We start from the raw sequence: 18379 nt of genomic DNA on the forward strand, positions 1-18379 counted from the left end.
TGAAAGCCGACCGCTGGCTGAAAAGAATGATACCAAGATGATACCTAAACCTGCAGGCATCATTCTGGTATAACCATTCAAAGTCGTGAATGGCGTACCTGAAGACAAAAAAATGGTTAACAATAAAGCACAGTAAACAGTAAAGTATAAATAATTACATACCTGAAAAACAAACATGATAAAACATAATAACAATAACAATAAAACATTGCAGAATAGAATACAGTAAAAAAAGAGCAGAACAATAGAGAGAGAGAATAGAGAGAGAGAACAATAAAACGACAACTATTTTTTTTTATTTTATATATATATATATATATATATATATATATATATATATATATATATATATATATATATATATATATATATATATATATAATATATTTTTTTTTACACTTTTTTTGTAACTAACTTTTATAACTGTAACCGGTTCCAGGTTCGGGTCTCTCAAAATGCGATGGCATCTTGGGAGACCCTGTGAAAGTGTGCCTAGTCTGTGCAATGCTGTACCCTACGCTAATAACTAGTGCATGGTAGCGTTCAAAACATTCACCAATGCAAAGACCAGGATTGTCAGGACAGGAGGGACAATAATAGCAATAATATCCGCGCTTGCTGCAGACACGACATCTTTTTTGGGGGGGTTCGTTGGGTAGGGGTACTCAGGAGGACATAAAGAAAATGCCTCTCATGCAGCCGACTGCATTTGGTTGGGGATGTGAATGGGGGAAGTACGGGCGCTGCAGAAGCGGTGTGTTCCCAATTAGGATTGGCGAATGCAGCAGGAAGGGCATTATGGGCATGACGGGCCTGTGTTTGTCTTTTTGGTGGCAGCGGGACACTACTTGTGCTTGCCACCTCACCAGCTTGAACTGCACTTATGGGACTCGCCACGTCACCAAGTGTTACTGCAGCGCTGGTTTGACTACGACCGGGGTGTACTAGGCCGCTGGTGCTTGCCAGTTCAATAAAAAGCTTCCAAAAAAACTGTTAGCGATCGCAGGGATCAGGCCTGACTCTGCAAACGGTGCAGTTATGCGTTTAGTGTTTTGTAAGCGACAGTGATCGATCGATACTGCACTTGGGTGGGCTGGGCCGGGCGGAGGGGCAAAACGCAGGTGCTAGCAGGTATCTGGGCTGATCCCGCTAACACTGCGTTTTTGGGAACCCTAAACTGCTGGGGACGCTAGTATAGATCTGATCAGATCAGATATTGATCCGTTCAGATACTATACCACTAAGGGAGGCGTATGCTGCGTGCGTGGGTGTTAGCGGTACTGGCGCTAATCTGACGCTGCCTGGGGCGACGCATATCACCGCCGGGCGACCGGGGGGCTAAACCTTTATTCGGTAATAAACGGCGGTAGCCCTGACACTATAAAAAATAAACTAACTAACCAGCGTCACCCGTAACAGTTATACGGTGATCAGTGGTGAAAGGGTTAACTAGGGGGCAATCAAGGGGTTAAAACATTTATTAGATAGTATATGGGGGTCCCTGTCGCTATAAAACGCTGACGGCAAACCTAAATATTTACCTCACTAACTAGCGTCACCAGCGACACTAATACAGCGATCAGAAAAATGATCGCTTAGTGACACTGGTGACAGGGGGTGATCAAGGGGTTAAAACTTTATTAGGGGGGGTTAGGGGGGTATCCTAGACCTAAATGGGGGTAACAGTAACTGTCCCAACACTGTAACTGTCACAAACTGACACCAATACAGTAATCAGAAAAAAAAAAAAAAAAAAAAACTGCTAGTGTCAGTTTGTGACAGGGGGGGGGGGGGGGTGATTGGGGGGGGATCGGGGGGGCGATCGGGGGGGGATCGGGGTGTTTTGTGTGCCTGGCATGTTCTACTGTGTGTGTGTGTGTGTGTTGTGCACTCACTCACTTGTCTTCTCTCCTCGGGCCGGAACGGAAATTACCGAGCCGAGGAGAGATGACATTTCCTTTGCTGCTGTTTAGCATACAGCAGCAAAGGAATGTTTTCATTGGCCGGCGGCGATCGCGAGGGGGGGGCCACGAACGGATGGCCTCCCCCTCATCTCCGATCGCCGTGGGAGAAAAGACGACCGCCTCGGGCACCGGGGGGGGGGGTCCGATCGGACCCCCCACCCGCGGAAGGCAAATCACGTACATGTACGTGATTTTGCCTGTCCGTGCCACCTTGCCGACGTAAATCGGCGTGAGGCGGTCGTCAAGTGGTTAAGTAATATTGCTTTGCTACAAAAACGGATGTGCTCCTGGAAGGAAGGAGGAGGGGTTATATAGGGAGTGAACTTCCTTTATTGGATTTACCAGTGTCAACACCTGAAGGTGGCTTATAACCCATTAAGTAATTACTTAAGGCTCTGCCTCACATGATATACTCCAAGAAAAGGATTTTACAGGTAAGCTGTTCTAAAAATCCTATTTTTTGTTTTGTTGCCCTGATTATACATTTTACGAATACATGGTTCTTAATTGGTATATCAGTCTTTTCATCACTTGTCTCCTTTTCTTCCTTTTTTAGGAAATTTTTCCGGGACAGTTTCAGCCATCTCTCTGTCACAAGTTTATTGCTATGTTGGATAAAGAGGGAAAGGTACTTAGAAATTATACTCAGAATATAGATACACTGGAGCAAGTAGCAGGAATTCAAAGAATTATCCAGTGTCATGGTGAGCAGTTTATATTCTTTGGTTTAAAAAAAAAAAAAAGTAGGCACATTTAAAGTGTGTGTAGTATGTGTGTGTGTGTGTGTATGTGTGTATATATAATATATATTATATTTTCTAAAGTGGTTGTTGGTTGTACACCCCTTTTTAGAACATTTTTACCTACAAGTAAGCCTATAATAAGGCTTACCTGTAGGTAAAATGAGTATCTCCTAAACCTGAACGGTTTAGGAGATATTCACCTTGCATGCATGCGCTCTGAAGGTCCGGTGGATGCTGCCGGAATAGAGGACTTCCGCGCGCAGACGTCATTACGGCTCTGGCCACTCAAGCGCCAGAGCCGCGAATATGGAAGAAACGCTGAGGGGAAAATGTCAGCTCCCTCGGCGTTCACTGAGATGCGATGCCGACGTTTCGTTCTAAGGTAAGTATTTCATAATGAGCCAGTATGCGGTGCATACTGGCTCATTATGCTTTTGTCAAGTATTTGTTGAGAGCAATTGCTTTCCTGGCCTAAAATTAAAGTATTCTTTAGGTCTGACTGACCGTGTTCTTACTTTTTTATTTCACAATAAATGATAGTTTCACTTTTATTAGAATTGTCTATACTGTACAGCAATGCAAAAAAATGTATCCCCAGTTTAGTAGTTTAAAATGACTCTGTGTACTTTGCACATAAACAATCTCACACGTATGTATACATACCCACACCCATTGAGATGGCAATACAATATGTAGTTCATACACGGTCAGTGTGTTAAATTTACCAATTCAACCATTCAGTAATTTGTGCTAACAATAAATGTTTTTTTGGAAACTACTTTTTTTCATTTTTGGTATAAACTATGTATAGTAATATAGATTTGTTTTTTCTCTTTCATAGGCTCATTTGCAATGGCCTCTTGTCTAATCTGCAAACATAAAGTTGACTGTGAAGCTGTCAGAGAGGACATATTTAATCAGGTACTGTTTGTTCAGTACACAGTGTTCTATATTTTTAAATATTGATGATGTGCCTCATTCATTTAGTAAATGGAGTTAAGCTTTTATCAGCTTTGAATTAAAAAAAAATATAAGATGATTTCTGATAGCATGAGTTAAAGACTAACTCCAGGTAGAGCTGCACGATTCTGGCTAAAATGAGAATTGCGATTTTTTTTTTTTTTTTTTTTGACTAAAGATCACAATTCTCGCAGCGTAACATCTTTCACATAATACCAAAAAATCAGGGTAACTTTTCTGTTATGGTGTGTGTGTTTGTTTTTTGTTTGTTCTTTAAAATGTATTTTTTCCAAAAATATTGCGTTTGAAAGACTGCTGCATGAATACAGTGCCACATAAAATATTGCAACAACCGCCATTTTATTCTCTAGGGTTTCTGAAAAAGGTTTAGTCTTTAAAGCAGAGTTCCACCCAAAAGTGGAACTTCTGCTTTAAGGACTCCTCACCCACTGACATGCCATATTTGGCATGTCATATTATTATTATAATACATTTTTTTTTTTTTTTTTTGGGGGGGGGGGTGTACCTAGTTTTGACAGGTACCCAGTTCCTACTTCCGCTCGCGCCACCTGGGTGACGACCCCTCCCTGCAATCTTCTGGGACATGTCACAGGTCCCAGAAGCCATTCAAGCCACGCAGCGTGACCGCGGCTGTGACAGCTTGTGACTTCACACTTGCAATGCCGCGGAGAGCAGAGGGAAAGAACCTAGGCTTCAGGAGGCCACATCGCTGTTCATTCATTTTGATGTGATTTTCTAAAAGAACTAAATGTCTTATCTTGGCTGAGCAATGTTGTGATACACTTGGCAGGCTGCCTGTTAGGGTTTTTTTTTTTTTTTTTTTTTTGACAGCTGTCGGCTTGAGCAGAGAACTCTCTGCACTGAATCAAGGAAATGCTGTGTTACGATCGTGAGGGGGGTTGAATCGCGATCTCAATTCTTTAACGATTTATTGTGCAGCTCTAACTCCAGGTTTGATATAACTTTAAAAATGATCTATTTAATTTACTAACAGATGTGCTTGCTTGGAGTGCTCTTAAAATGTATGTAGTATCTGCTATGTACAGTATACAGCATTGTGTTCCAGTGAGTGCTGCTCAGTCATTCAGGGGGTTGTATTTTATGAATGAGTACAAGGCTTCCACTGAATGGCTGAGGTGGACGAATAATGTCACAACCTTCACCTCAGCCTTGTATTCATTCAAAAAATACAAAGCTTCTTCTGAATGGCTGGGCAGCACTCAGCCTGACAGTTTTTTTTTTTTTAGTTTTTTTTTTTTTTTTTTTTTTTTGTTTTGTTTTGTTCTGAGAACAGGATGGAAAGTCTCCATCCTTCTGTCAGAACACAGCACTGGATGCTGTATGTAGCTGAGGTTACAATACAGTTTATACAGCACTCCCAGCAAGTGCGTCTTTTAGTGAAGGAAAGAATGTTTGAACCAGCTTGGTGCAAATTTAATATTTTTATTTTTTTAATTCAAATAAAGATGCTGTGCTTACCTGCTTTGTGCGGTGGTATTGCATAGAGCAGTCTCCTACCTCCTCTTCTGGAGTCCCATAGCAAGCTGTCTGGATGTGGAAGCTAAGGCCTGGCTTGCAGTCTCCGCTCTAATTCATCCCAAAGGTGTTCTATCGGGTAGAGGTCAGGACTTTGTGCAGGCCAGTCAAGTTCCTCCACCCCAAACTCGCTCATCCATGTCTTTATGGACCTTGCTTTATTCACTGGTGTGCAGTCATGTTGGAACAGGAAGGGGCCATCCCCAAACTGTTCCCACAAAGTTGGGAGCATGAAATTGTCCAAAATGTCATGATATGCTGACGCCTTAAGAGTTCCCTTCACTGGGGCCAAGCCCAACCCCAGATTAAAGGAACACTTTTTAAGCAGAGTATTGCTTCAAGTCAATTTAAACTCCTGGGGTATTGATCTGGTCCATTAAGTAGAAGAGGGGGTTGTTAATCGGCTTCAGCTTCTTTGGTAATGAAATGAACAGGTGCACTAGATGTACAACAATGAGACAACCTCCAAAACAGGAATTGTTTTACAGGTGGAGGCCACTGACATTTTATTTCCCCAACTCTTTTCTTACTGTTTTTCATTAGGCTAGGATCAATGTCACTACTGGTACTGTGAGGTGATACCTGGACCCTATAGAGGTTGCCCAGGCAGTCCAACTCCTCCAGGATGGCACATCAGTACGTGCCATTGCCAGGTTTGCTGTGTGGGCAGTTAGTTACTCTAGGAGAGCTGGACATGGCCATAGAAGGTCCTTAACTCATCAGCAGAACGAGTATCTGCTCCTTTGTGCAATGAGGAACAGGATGAACACTACCAAAGCCCTACAAAATTACCTCCAGCACGCCTTTGGTGTGAATTTCTCTGACCAAACAATCAGAAACAGACTTCATGAGGGTGGCCTGAGAGCCTGACATCCTCTAGTGGGCCCTGTGCTCACTGCCTGGCACAGTGGAGCTTGATTGCCATTTAACACCAGAATTGGCATTTCCAACACTGACACCCTGTGTTTTTCACAGATGAGAGCAGGTTCACCCTGAGCACATGTGACAGACATAAAAGGGTCTGGAGAAGGCGTGGAGAACGTTATGCTGCCTGTAACATCGTTCAGCATGACTCTTTTGGTGATGGGTCAGTGATGGTCTGGGGAGGCATATCAATGGAGGGATGCACAGACCTCCACAGTCTAGACAATGGCACACTGACTGCCATTAGGTATCCGGATGGAATCCTTGGGCCCATTGTCAGACCCTACGCTGGTGCAGTGGGTCCTGGGTTCCTCCTGGTGCACGACAATGCCGGGCCTCTTGTGGCGAGAGTATGCAGCCAGTTCCTGGAGGATGAAGGAATTGATACCATTGAATGGCCCCAATGCTCACCTGACCTAAATCCAATAGAACACCTCTGGGACATTATGTTTTGGTCCATCCAAAACCAACAGGTTGCACCTCAGTCTGTCCAGGAGCTCAGTGATGCCCTGGTCCAGTTCTGGGAGTAAATACCCCAGGACACCATCCGTCGTTTCATTAGGAGCACGTTGTCGGGCATGCATACAAGCACGTGGGAGCCATACAAATTCCTGAGTACCATTTTTGAGTTACTGCAGTGAAATTTCAGCAAAATGGACTAGCCTGCTGCATCCTTTTTTTTTTTTTTTTTTTTTTTTTTTTTTTTATTTTTTTTTTTTTTTTTTACTTGATTTGATTATCGGGGGGGGGGGGGGGGGCTTTTGAATTCAGCCCTCTGTAGGTTGATGATTTTCATTTCAATCAAAAGTTGTGGCATCCTTTCATTACTCAGTCCATACTCGTATAGATATCCATCCATCCACCCCCCCCCCCCCCCCCCCCCGAGAACTGATGTGTTTTCAAGGTGTTCCTTTTAATTTTTTTTTTTTTTTTTTGAGCCATGTATATTAAATTCCCCCCCCCCCCCCCCCCCCCATATTAGGCTTCAGCGCAACTGTTAATACAGAGCACAATAGTGATTTAGCAGCTTGCAGTAGGAACTACAGCATGCAGAGGGGGACAAGGCATCTGACACACCGTATGTGTGTCAGATGCTGAAGAATCCTTGGCCACCATAGCTCTGCAAGAGGTATTATTTGTTTTTTGTTTTCATAAACTGCATTTTGTTTTTTTGTGATTGGTCTCTCTAAAAGCAAAAGTAGTTTTAATTCATTCAAAACATTAAACCTGATTAGTTGCTGAGGGCAGTCTGATAGTCTGTCGCATTTTGACTACATAGGCAGTTAGAGACACTGTCAACTTGCCCATGCACACCATTTCCCTGGCCACTCCTTTACAGTCAACAGCTCTAACTGCTACTTTCTGGTATGGATAAGCATGTAACGCCTCCCTTGTGACAGTGCCTGGACCCAGAAGCCAATTGCTAGACCCCGTGGGCTGTCGAATGACTGGGAGAATGAGGCACATATGCATGCAAATATCGTAGCCTTTTGAGGTGAGGAGGTTTGTCTGGCAATATATTTACAGTAAATTGGTTGGGTTATGCAACTTCATTTGGGTAGTGTCAGAAACTGAAGTGTATTTGCCATAATGCAAAAATTAGGATTTCACTATAATAGAAAACTTTTGGCCCTGAAAACTTTGGAATTTCTGAATTCAAACTTTTAAGCAGTTACCAAAGAGTAACATATGCCAAAATGGGTCTAATCGCAAAAGTGAAAAACATTTTGAGACAGCTATTTTTGTTTCCTGTACAGGTTGTTCCACGATGTCCTAGGTGTCCACCAGACGAGCCCCTTGCAATTATGAAACCCGATATTGTATTTTTTGGGGAGAATTTGCCTGAACAATTCCACAGGGCGATGAAATATGATAAGGATGAGGTTGACCTCCTTATTGTTATTGGATCCTCGCTGAAAGTGAGACCAGTTGCTTTAATACCAAGTACGTACCTTAGTGTCAACTGATTAAACAGTGAGGTATTAGAAAATTATACACTTCAGATGGAAAAGTAATTATTTTATGCAGTGGCATATAATTTGATATGTTCCTTTTTTTTTTTTGTTTGTGTGTGTTTAAGATCGTCAGTTGAGTGCACTGCCTTTTTCTCTTTTCTGAAAAATATTTGATAGTAAATGGTTGAGAAGAAATGATATTTTAACACTTTTAAAGCTGACTTTGCACTAAAAAGGCTTATGATTTAAGAGGCTTAGAAAATATATTTGGCTTACTCCTGGCTTCTACAACAAAGAAAATTATGTATCTATACTTTCCGAAAACAGAATATCCTAAATTTCACAAAGTCGCTCTAACACATCTGCTGAGATTTGTGCTACAGATCTTTTTCAGGATTTAAAAAAAAAAAGTTGTAACTTGCATATTCATTTTTTTTTTTTTTTCCCTGCATTTTTTAAAGGCTAAGTTCACCTTTTTAGGAGCATGTTACATGTTACACCCCTATTTAGTAAAATGCTCCTATACACCCACGTCCGCCACCAGTGCTCCCTGCTCTGTGACAGCGGGCAGGAATCTTCTCCCTGCACTTGTCAAAATTTGAAAACATTGAAGCTCTGTGGGGCTCCACCCACACAGCTTTCTCATTCATTTAGTTTCCTGTGAATGAATAAACTACAAGTACCGTCGGCCACGGTGACAGATGTAGCTTTCAGACTGCCAGGGCACTGGTGAACTCTCTCGTTCATGGATTCTTCCTGCAGTTCAGTAACTTTCTGACCATACAGGAGGTGCAGGCAGCTAACAGTTTGCAGGATCCTGGCATTGCTCCCATGATCTGCAGATTGCAGGTGTAATGCTTCACATTCTGCAGTGTAAAAAAAATAAATAAATGCTCACTTATTTTTGCAGGTTAAAAAAAGGGCATTTATTTTTCTTATCTTGTACCTAGCATTGTTTTTAATGTTTGTTCAATTATTTATGTTGCAAATAACCCTGCTAAGGGGCTTTTTTGTATCACATGTCTGTAAATAAAATAAACTGAAATTTTTATATACAGTTTACTATTTATTTGGGTACCGGAATAGTCCAATATTCTCTTCTGGGGAGGTAGGGCTCTGTTGGAGTAGTCCTGGCCATACTCCCCTCACCCCTCTTCAATATATCCTTCCAGGATGAGGGTACCCGTTATGACTTTCAATGCTAAGTTTATGTGGCAATAACCTATATTTCTTATTTTAAGGTGAACTTATCCTTTAGCTTTAAAGCATATATTTGGTATAGAGGAGGTGCCTCTGTTGTAATAAGTTTACTTTGCCTTTTTAGTGCAGGGTCCTCGTTGAAGTACAATAACTGCAGTCTTTTTTTGTTTTGTTTTTTGTACATCTCTACGTTGCTTGTAATATCTGTGTGAACACAAATTGGGTTTTGCTGGTACTCCTAACCATTCAAATTCACAAAAGTACGAACAAATGTAAATTTAAGTACTTTTTTGGTCCCTTCCTGACTAGATACCACTAATGCCATAAGGCAAATTGTCAGGATAGATATCTGGAAATTGCTATTCCTGACTTGCCAAGCCTAGTGATTTTAAATGGCCCTCCAGGAATATATGCTTAATAGACCAATAGCGTGCTGGAGCTCAACAAAACGCACAAGAAAAAAAAGTGCAAATAGACCAGTGGCAATAGTTACAATTACCTTAATCCTTTATAATAGGTGAAATATCATTATGAAAGAATATACTTAGAATGCACAAAATAAATCAGTCTTTGCAGTCCTCTGAGCTAGTAGATGGCAAACTTCTGCAGCAAACAAAGTGAAAAACACTTGCTCTGTATGGCTGGAAACAGTCTCTGCATACCTTTTTGTTCCAAGTTTGTCTTCAGCCCAGTCCAGTGATGCTACAGGTTCTCTTCAGATAGCAGCGCTAGTTTTGAATGCATTCTCCTGTAAGTTCAAATGATTACCTTGGTAAAGGCACAGACATTGTAATTTAAATGGCTTTGTTTCATTGGTTTACTGAATTTCACCTCCTGGATCTCTAGCAGGGAATGGAGATGGATCATTCTCAGCTATCAGTAGGACAGTTACAGGATCATACAAGGTTCCCCAGCTATCAAGGGGGTGGTATTCATAGCACACCCAAAATGAGGATCAGTATTCCTAGTCATTATTGGGACCATGTGACGCTGTACCCCCAGGTATTAGCAAGAGAGTTCCAGGATGTATCTGGATTCCCCAGCAAACAGTAGGGTGGTATTCATGACACATGCGATGAGGAGCATAGCAGCGGATTAGGTTTGACTGAATGCTCTGCTAACAGTGTTCTGCTCAGCCAACAGATCTCTAGGATGTGTATGTTTGGTTTGAGGTTGACACAAGACCCTTGTCATTTTCCATATTTCAGATGTTAAGGAGTAACTCAAGTTTTGTTTAAAAAAAATAAAATAAAATAAAAACGGTGGAGGGGACTATTCCTTGGATGACATATGTGCATTGCAGTATTTTTACTTTCAAGATTTTTATTATGTATTTAGGATACAATACAGTAGAAAAACATTTGTGACATGCAGGATCTCTATCAATATAAAATGAATCCACAGTTAAAACCACATTCATAGCTAAAGTGATTTTTTTTTTAAAAGGGAGGAGGACAAAGAAAGAAGGATCCAAGAAGGCTGTAGCAACCACCAGATGAGCCATTCAGAAGAGTTAGAGGTCAATTTGCAGATAGCGAGCCCATGAACTCCAGACCTTTTTGAAATGCTTGCTGGTATCATTAAGGATGCTGGCAAGTTTTTCATGGGTCGTAATCCAAGATACTTTCTGCCTCATCTGAAATATGGAAACCTGAAGTCTCTTTCCACAATCTGGCTATAGTGAATTTGGCTGCCAGGAAAATAAAAAATATTAGTCTTTTGAACAGCATGAGCGACCTTTTCAAGTGGCTTATTCAAAAGAGCAATGCAAGGGGATTCTGGTACTGTGACTCCAGTAACCCCTTTTCAGTAAGGCAAAGAATATATTCCAAAATTCCTTAATTCTAGGGCATTCCCACTATGCATGGAATATCGTGCCTTGGAGATGACATCCTGTAAAACAAAGAGGTGAGAAGGTTGGTTAGTTTTGAAAGGCGACAGGGGACCAGATGCTATCTGGTGAGGACTTCTCATTTGCTTCAATCAGAGATGCATTCAAAATGCCCTTATAGGATAGTTGAAACCAATTATGCCAAAACTCTGACTCCTTCTCGGATGCCAGATCAACGTTCCACTCTTCCATATAGGGCAGTGGTGGCGAACCTTGGCACCCCAGATGTTTTGGAACTACATTTGCCGTGATGCTCAACTACATTGCAAAGTGCATGAGTATCATGTGAAATGTAGTTCCAAAACATCTGGGGTGCCAAGGTTCGCCATCACTGATATAGGGTATGAAAAGAGGGGGACAAGGAATTGGGACTTTGAATGAAGCACGTAGGTATAGAAGTTCAGTTTTATTGGAAATCAATATTGTAGTATATAATGGTAAGCATATAATAGCAAATACAGTTCATATAAATCAACGTACATACAATGAGGGCAGTTTGCCACATGATTGCAGGCAGTTGATATCGCATAATACATATACTAAATAGTATTTATGGTTAACATTATGTAATATTGATTTCCAATAAAATTGAACTTCTATACCTATGTGCTTCATTCAAAATCCCAATTACTTGTCCCCCTCTTTTCATTTAGATAGGGATGAAGGCAATTGACCTTACCAGGTCACCGCCTCACTCAAAGTCCCAATTGTTCCTCCTTCCCTTTTTTTTTTTTTTTTTTTAAATAGGGTGGTTAGCAAGAGCCCATAGATGGTTGAAATCCCTCCTGTCTGACCCTTATCATTGTACACCATTTCTCATAAGGAGTAATCTTTAGGCCTTTGGTGACGTCTGGCCTTAAAGCTGTAGTAAACTTGCAGGAAGTTTCTTCCTGCAAGGCAGTATCTTAATGTGCTAGTATGCATCGTATGAGAGACTTGTGTTTGAAATAAAGCCCTCCCAGTGGCGCGCTGTCACCGCTGCAGAGGCTACCATCTTCACCTGGTCTTCCTTCCAGGTTCGCGGGCTGCTGCGGCTTGAAATGCCGAGCTGGGGTTATGTCACTCATGCGCACGGGAGTCTTGGCCCACAGTACATAACTCTGAAGGAACTGCACAGGTATGCCGTTCAGAGTGCATGTGCCGGTGATGTCACCAGCTGCTGCTCGCTAGAATATTAACTTTACCTACAGGTAAGATTTTATTTTAAGCTTACCTATAGGGAAAAATTTGAATTTACTACCACTTTACCACTTTTAATAAGCGTGTGCATTGCAGAATTTTATCAATATTTGGTGCAGTTTCCTACTTTTTTTTTTTTTTTTTTTCCTTTTAGGACCCCTAATATGCAAATGCACATACTACTTCCAGAATAGTGAAGAATTGATAATGGATGGCAGCCCTGAAATTTGCACATTCATAAATAAGTCAGAAGTGTCAGCTTTGACTTCTCTATCCTGATTTAATGTGAAAGTAGTGAACCAATCACATCATTCACACTAGCTGCTATCCTCTACTGCTGCCCTCTTGCTGGTCAAGTCTGTCATGTGATGGCTTGAATACTGGCATAAAGGAGCTTTCAAGGAAATGTGTGTTTGACATAATTTTGTAGTACTAATATTTCTTTCTTACTGCTATATACTTCTCCCTTCCTCGCAGTCTACTTAAGCAATGTAATAAGATTAATTAATGAGCAAACTTCTCTTCACCTGGATCTTTTAATTTTACCTACAGGTTTTTCTCATCACTCGCTTATCATTCTCTTCCCAAAGCAAAATGAATAACTTTTATTTAGTAGTAAATAATTCAGCTCTTAAATTGTGAATTTTTTTTTTTGTAGGTTCCATCCCACACGAAGTGCCTCAAATTTTGATTAATAGAGAGCCTTTGCCTCATCTTCATTTTGATATTGAACTACTTGGAGACTGTGATGTCATTATCAATGAGCTAAGCCAGAGACTGGGTGGAAAGTATGCAGAACTCTGTAACAGTTCCTTGAAACTTACACAAATCACAGAGAAACCTCCCCGACCAAACAAAGTGCTTTCCATTATGCTAGATGCACAGTCTAAGGCTTTGGCCACTGGGCATGGTTTAATCTCTCAAGATGGCCTAGCTCACCCAGAATTACCTTTGACACCACCGCTTGAAGACTGCTTGTCCTCAGAAAGTGACTCTGAACTTTCTCAAAGTTGTAAAGGAAAAAAAACTGTAGATAATATAGATAGTAGAGAAGTATTTACACCACCAGAGCCTTCGGAACCTGTAAGTGAAACCCCAACCAGCAACACTGAAGAGCCAGAAAAGTGTGACAATGATAACGGTATTGATCCATCCAGGACAAGTGTGTCCAAAATAGCAAAGGAGCAGATAAGCAAGCGCCTAGATGGTAAGCATACATTTTCAGTTGACAGTTGTTATAGTATGTGATCGGCATTGGACCCAGGGTATGGCATGTTACCTCCTGGTTGGAATTGCATTTTTAAAATTAAACCAAATTATAAAAATTAGAAGCTATGTGTTACAAGTGATTTTATATTTTTTAATTTCTTTCTTAAAACCATATTGGAAAAGATTTAACTATTGGCGTATTTAATATTTCTGCATTATTAGGAGAATGTTAAGAAGACAAAAGGCTTCACACCAAAACCTCACCCAGTCGCCCGTGATCAGCGGCTTGCCGACCTTCATACTAGCGGAACCCCTTTAAATCTACAACTAACTGTAGCTTCTAACTCCAAATTGCTCTAAGTGAATTGGGCAGTATGGGAAACTTCAGTGTAGGACATGTATCATTTCTTAGTATGGCAAAAACCAAGCAAATCGCATGAAGTCCTTAAAGTGAGGAATTTTATATGTAAACAGAGCTATGCCTGCTTTCAAGTAATAAAGAAAAACTGAACATATATTAGTGACTGGTTTACGCATTTCTTGATTTTGCCCAAGAAGCCTTTATTTTTTAATATGTGATTTTTCAGCTTTTAAAATTGAAGATGGGGAAAAAAAACGGTTATTAAAGCTGAATTCCAGAAATTCAGCTCCTTTTTGTAAAAAAAAAAAAAAAAAAGTGAAAGCACGCTATTGAGTTAAGTCCAGCATGGTACATGACACCTCCTGGGCTTATCTCTGTTATTTACATATGACAAATTTTAATGGCTCTGCCTAGGATAGGAGGATATGATGGGGGAGCTGTGAGGAGAGAAGTGCACAGAACAGCTATACCCTCCACTCCCCTCCACTTCCCATTCACAGAAGCCTTTGTATTTTGTGAATATGTTCACATAGTACAAAGGCTTCTGTGACTGGGCAGGAGGGAAGGAATGGGTATAGCAGCTGCAGTGATTCCACTGTTGAAGATGCAGAGACCAGAAGGTCCAGCATCAGATTCCCGAAACTACAGTGACAGCTGTCTTCCAGAAGTTCTATAAACCTGTCAGATGTAAATGGCATAGATAAGTCCATAAGGTGTCATGCACCTCCTTGGACTTAATTCATGATGTGCTTTAACTTTTTTTTTTACAAAGGAGCTGACATCCTAGAGTTTCATCTTTTAGTCGCTTGCTGACTGCCCCATGCAGATATACTGCTGCAGGGCGGTCGCTCTGCACTGCATTGCGTATCTGATGCATGATCAGCGCTTCCGGCTAGGGGATGTGCACTGCCCTGCCTGTGCTGTGATTTTGTTACAGCACAGGCCGATCAGGTCCCAGCCAATGATTGATCGCTGGGACCCGCTGATTGGCTCTGTCATTCAGGGAAGGGAGCTCTGTGTTTTACAAGTTATCTCGCTGTGGTGGTTTATTTTTTTTTATTTTTCTTAATTCTCTGCAAGGCAGGGGAAAACGGCAAGATCACTTAGTAAAAGCAGCACATAACACACACAGACATTGTTGGACACACATTTAACCCCTTGATCACCCCTAGATGTTAACCCCTTCCGAGCCAGTGTCAGTACAGTGACAGTGTATAGTATTGGCATTGATCACTGTATTAGTGTCACTATTGATGTCAGTGGCAATTAGTCTGTGTACCCCGAGCAAGCATTGGCTAGTGTCAGATTGTCTGCCACACTATCACAGTCCAGCTATAAGTCACTGATTACCGCCATTACTAGTATTAAAAAAATAAATTCCAGATGCTATAAGTTTCATCAAACCAATTGGGATTTTTTTTTCTACCAAAGACCTGTAGCAGAATACAGTTTGGCCTAAATGAATGAAGAAGTTTATTTAGAATGGGAAATAAATACAACTCAGTGGTGATCAAATACCACCAAAAGAAAGCTCCATTTGTGTGAAAAAAATGATGATAATAATTTAATTTGGGTAAAGTGTTGCATGACCGCAATTACCAGTTAAAGTAGCGCAGTGCCAATTGGCAAAAAATGGCCTGGTAAAATCTTCCGGAGGTTGTGATTGACGCTGTAAGGAGATAAAGGTGGGATCAGCTCTTGATCTTGTCCAAAAGTTTGTTTATTATTCAGGGCTAGTGTACTGGAGCTTTCAAACTGTTTGCCACATGTTTGCATTCACACCAAGCTACGCGGAGTCCAGAAAACAATGTACAAACTGATTTTCATACAGATTTAACTTCTCTCAAAAGCCTTACATGAACAAAGTGATATTAAAACCATGTATACACTACTAAACCCTAGTGAGTCACAAACCTAAAATATAAACGTGAAAATATCTGGTGTCCCAATACCTTTTTGGCTGCATGCTTGTTCCAGGGTTTTGACTCGCAAAGTACTGGTAAAACAACCAAGATTACACTCCTAAGGAAACAAACTGGTAATGCCAGCCCCCTTATTGTTCTAGGTTCCATTTAAATTGGTATTAAATTTATGTATTTTTTCCCAACATTGATGACACATTTATTCTATTGAGTAGCTAATGTGTACCTCCAAAATGTCTGATTCTAATTATTATTTTTTTATTCTTTTAGGCACACAATATTTATTTCTATCCCCCAATCGCTATATTTTTCATGGTGCAGAAGTGTTCTCTGACTCAGACGATGACCTGTCATCCAGCTCTTGTGGTACAAACAGCGACAGTGAATCTTTACCAAGCCCAGGATTGCAGGAACCTGCTGAAGATGACAGTGAAAATGAAGATTTCTACCCTATTAAATATGACTCTGACACTGAAAATAGGGCAGGCTTTGAGGAAGAATCTGAAGCTGCTGTAATATATGAGAACAAAGAGAATTTAGGTGATGACAGTTCAGACACAAAATTATAGTATGGACATTGCCTTAATATCCACCAATCACCAGCATTAATGATTGCAACATGGACAGAAAAAAGCATGTCAATATGTGGACTTCAGAGCATGCACAACAGAAAATGTTCCTTTAAATATAATAAAACACAGGAAGTAAATGGTCATAATTTTTGTTTTTTCAAGAAATTTAAATTTACACTAAACCATTCTGTAATTAGTTTTGTACTGTTTTACTTTTTTTGTTTCTTTGCCTAGTGATTGAAACTCAGATGCAGTATTGTGATCATTTTCTGTAACACTTTTTTTTTTTTTTTTTCTTATTAAAAAAAAAAAAAACATTTTCGTGAAAGCTATTTAAAAGTAAGGTTTAAGTTAAAGAAACAGCTAAAATAGGCCAAAGACAAGTTTTTTTTTTTTGTTTTTTATGTAACAGTACAATATTGGGTAACACATTTTACATTTTTCCTTTTTAGTTATGTTTTGGGTTTTTTTTTGTTTTTTTTTTTTTTCCTCTTGAACTTTTTTATCAGATAACTACATTTTTCTAGATAACTCTTATTCCTTGATTGGATTAGTTCTGTTACTGTTTTTGTAATATAGGCTTAGGAGAATTTTGGAGGAAAGGAGCCAATATAAACCAGAATTTTCTTACCTTTTCTGCCTTTTTGATACTTACATGCATATCTCCACAAGATCAAAATGGGAACTAGCATCTTTGCATAAATCTGTTTTCTCAATATTTATGTGATTTTGCAGCTTTTTTTATGTTAAAAGAAATATAAATGGAAATGTTTGAGGCTCTTGTTTTGCGTTGAATATGTGCCTAATTTATTTTTTTGGTCTGCTTTTGTTTGTGTGGGTGGGAAGAGCTTTGTCCTCCTGGTAGAATTTGTATCGAAGAGAACTTTCAATAAAAATTCTATCATCTTAATATGCAAGTAACTTGTACTATAATGTTGATCTGCGTTTGTCTTTTGGTCAGTATTTTATAATATTGAACATTCTTGTATAGTATTATATTTGTACTTCACCTCTCTTTAATATCACATTTTTTCAGTATCTAAAATAAATTTCAAGGTTGAATCCATCTAGCATCAAATAGAATTTCAGTTCTGGACGGACAGCAGTGAGGCCCATACTCCACCTGACTTGCTAAACCCTGAAGAGAAGCTTACAACCTTTTAAGCCAGCCCAGCCAATACAGAGTTTAAGTTGAACTCATATTTATATTTTAATATTATTATTTTTTTTATTTTTTTTTGGGATGGTTTGCTGAGGCTATGGAATCAAAACGTTCTGTACCATTTGAAAATGTATATTACATCTGTGTATTTGGTATTCAATGGGATAAATGCTTTTTAGACAACATCCATCTAAGCCATCTATGTAAATGTAACATTTATATGTCTCCTTTAAAATGAATGTTGCATTCTGTGTATGTACCACGTTTACTGTAATTGAAAAGTCATACATAAATTTTGATTTAATTTAGGCCAGTGGTGGTTTGTTGCGCGTGTGTTTGTTTGTTTGGGGTTTTTTTTAATTGGGACTCCACACGTGTACTATTGGTCTGGACCTTGGGTGCACATTTTTGTGGGGCTGTACACCTGATGTTCCTAATGGCAACTCATCGATTGAGATCTACTGGTTGATTGTGGGCAGATGACAGGTAGATCGCAGGGATGAGCTCAGGCATGTTTAGACACTTGTCCAAACCTGCCTGAGCGATCTTGCCAGGAAGCTGTCAAAGCTTACAGCTAATCACAAGTGGAGGCTTTCCTTGCCTTTATCTGGCTGCCTTTCTGACCTCTGCTGGCCCCTGTACACTGTCCTACTGCCCTTCAACCTGCTCACCTCTGTGCACTGCCCTTCTGACCCTTGTACAATGCTGTTCCTGATCTCTGTCCTCAACTCTGCTGACCCTTGTACACTGTCTTCTGCCATGCTAAACCCCTGCACACTC

At 40.2% G+C, this 18379-nt stretch overlaps 1 protein-coding gene across 1 annotated transcript in view; it reads left to right on the top strand.

The window, feature by feature from the left end:
- Positions 1 to 17907, top strand: part of SIRT1 (sirtuin 1) — a 38675-nt gene extending 20768 nt beyond the window's left edge. Inside the window, exons 5-9 of the mRNA XM_073596438.1 lie at positions 2521 to 2668; positions 3549 to 3628; positions 7906 to 8092; positions 13032 to 13580; positions 16136 to 17907. Coding sequence (XP_073452539.1) covers positions 2521 to 2668; positions 3549 to 3628; positions 7906 to 8092; positions 13032 to 13580; positions 16136 to 16434 — 1263 coding nt within the window. The 3' untranslated portion in view covers positions 16435 to 17907. The remainder of the gene's footprint in view (positions 1 to 2520; positions 2669 to 3548; positions 3629 to 7905; positions 8093 to 13031; positions 13581 to 16135) is intronic.
- The last annotated feature ends 472 nt before the right edge of the window (positions 17908 to 18379 follow it).

This window comes from Aquarana catesbeiana, linkage group LG08 (assembly GCF_042186555.1).
Source record: "Aquarana catesbeiana isolate 2022-GZ linkage group LG08, ASM4218655v1, whole genome shotgun sequence".
In the NCBI taxonomy this organism is placed as follows: domain Eukaryota; kingdom Metazoa; phylum Chordata; class Amphibia; order Anura; family Ranidae; genus Aquarana; species Aquarana catesbeiana.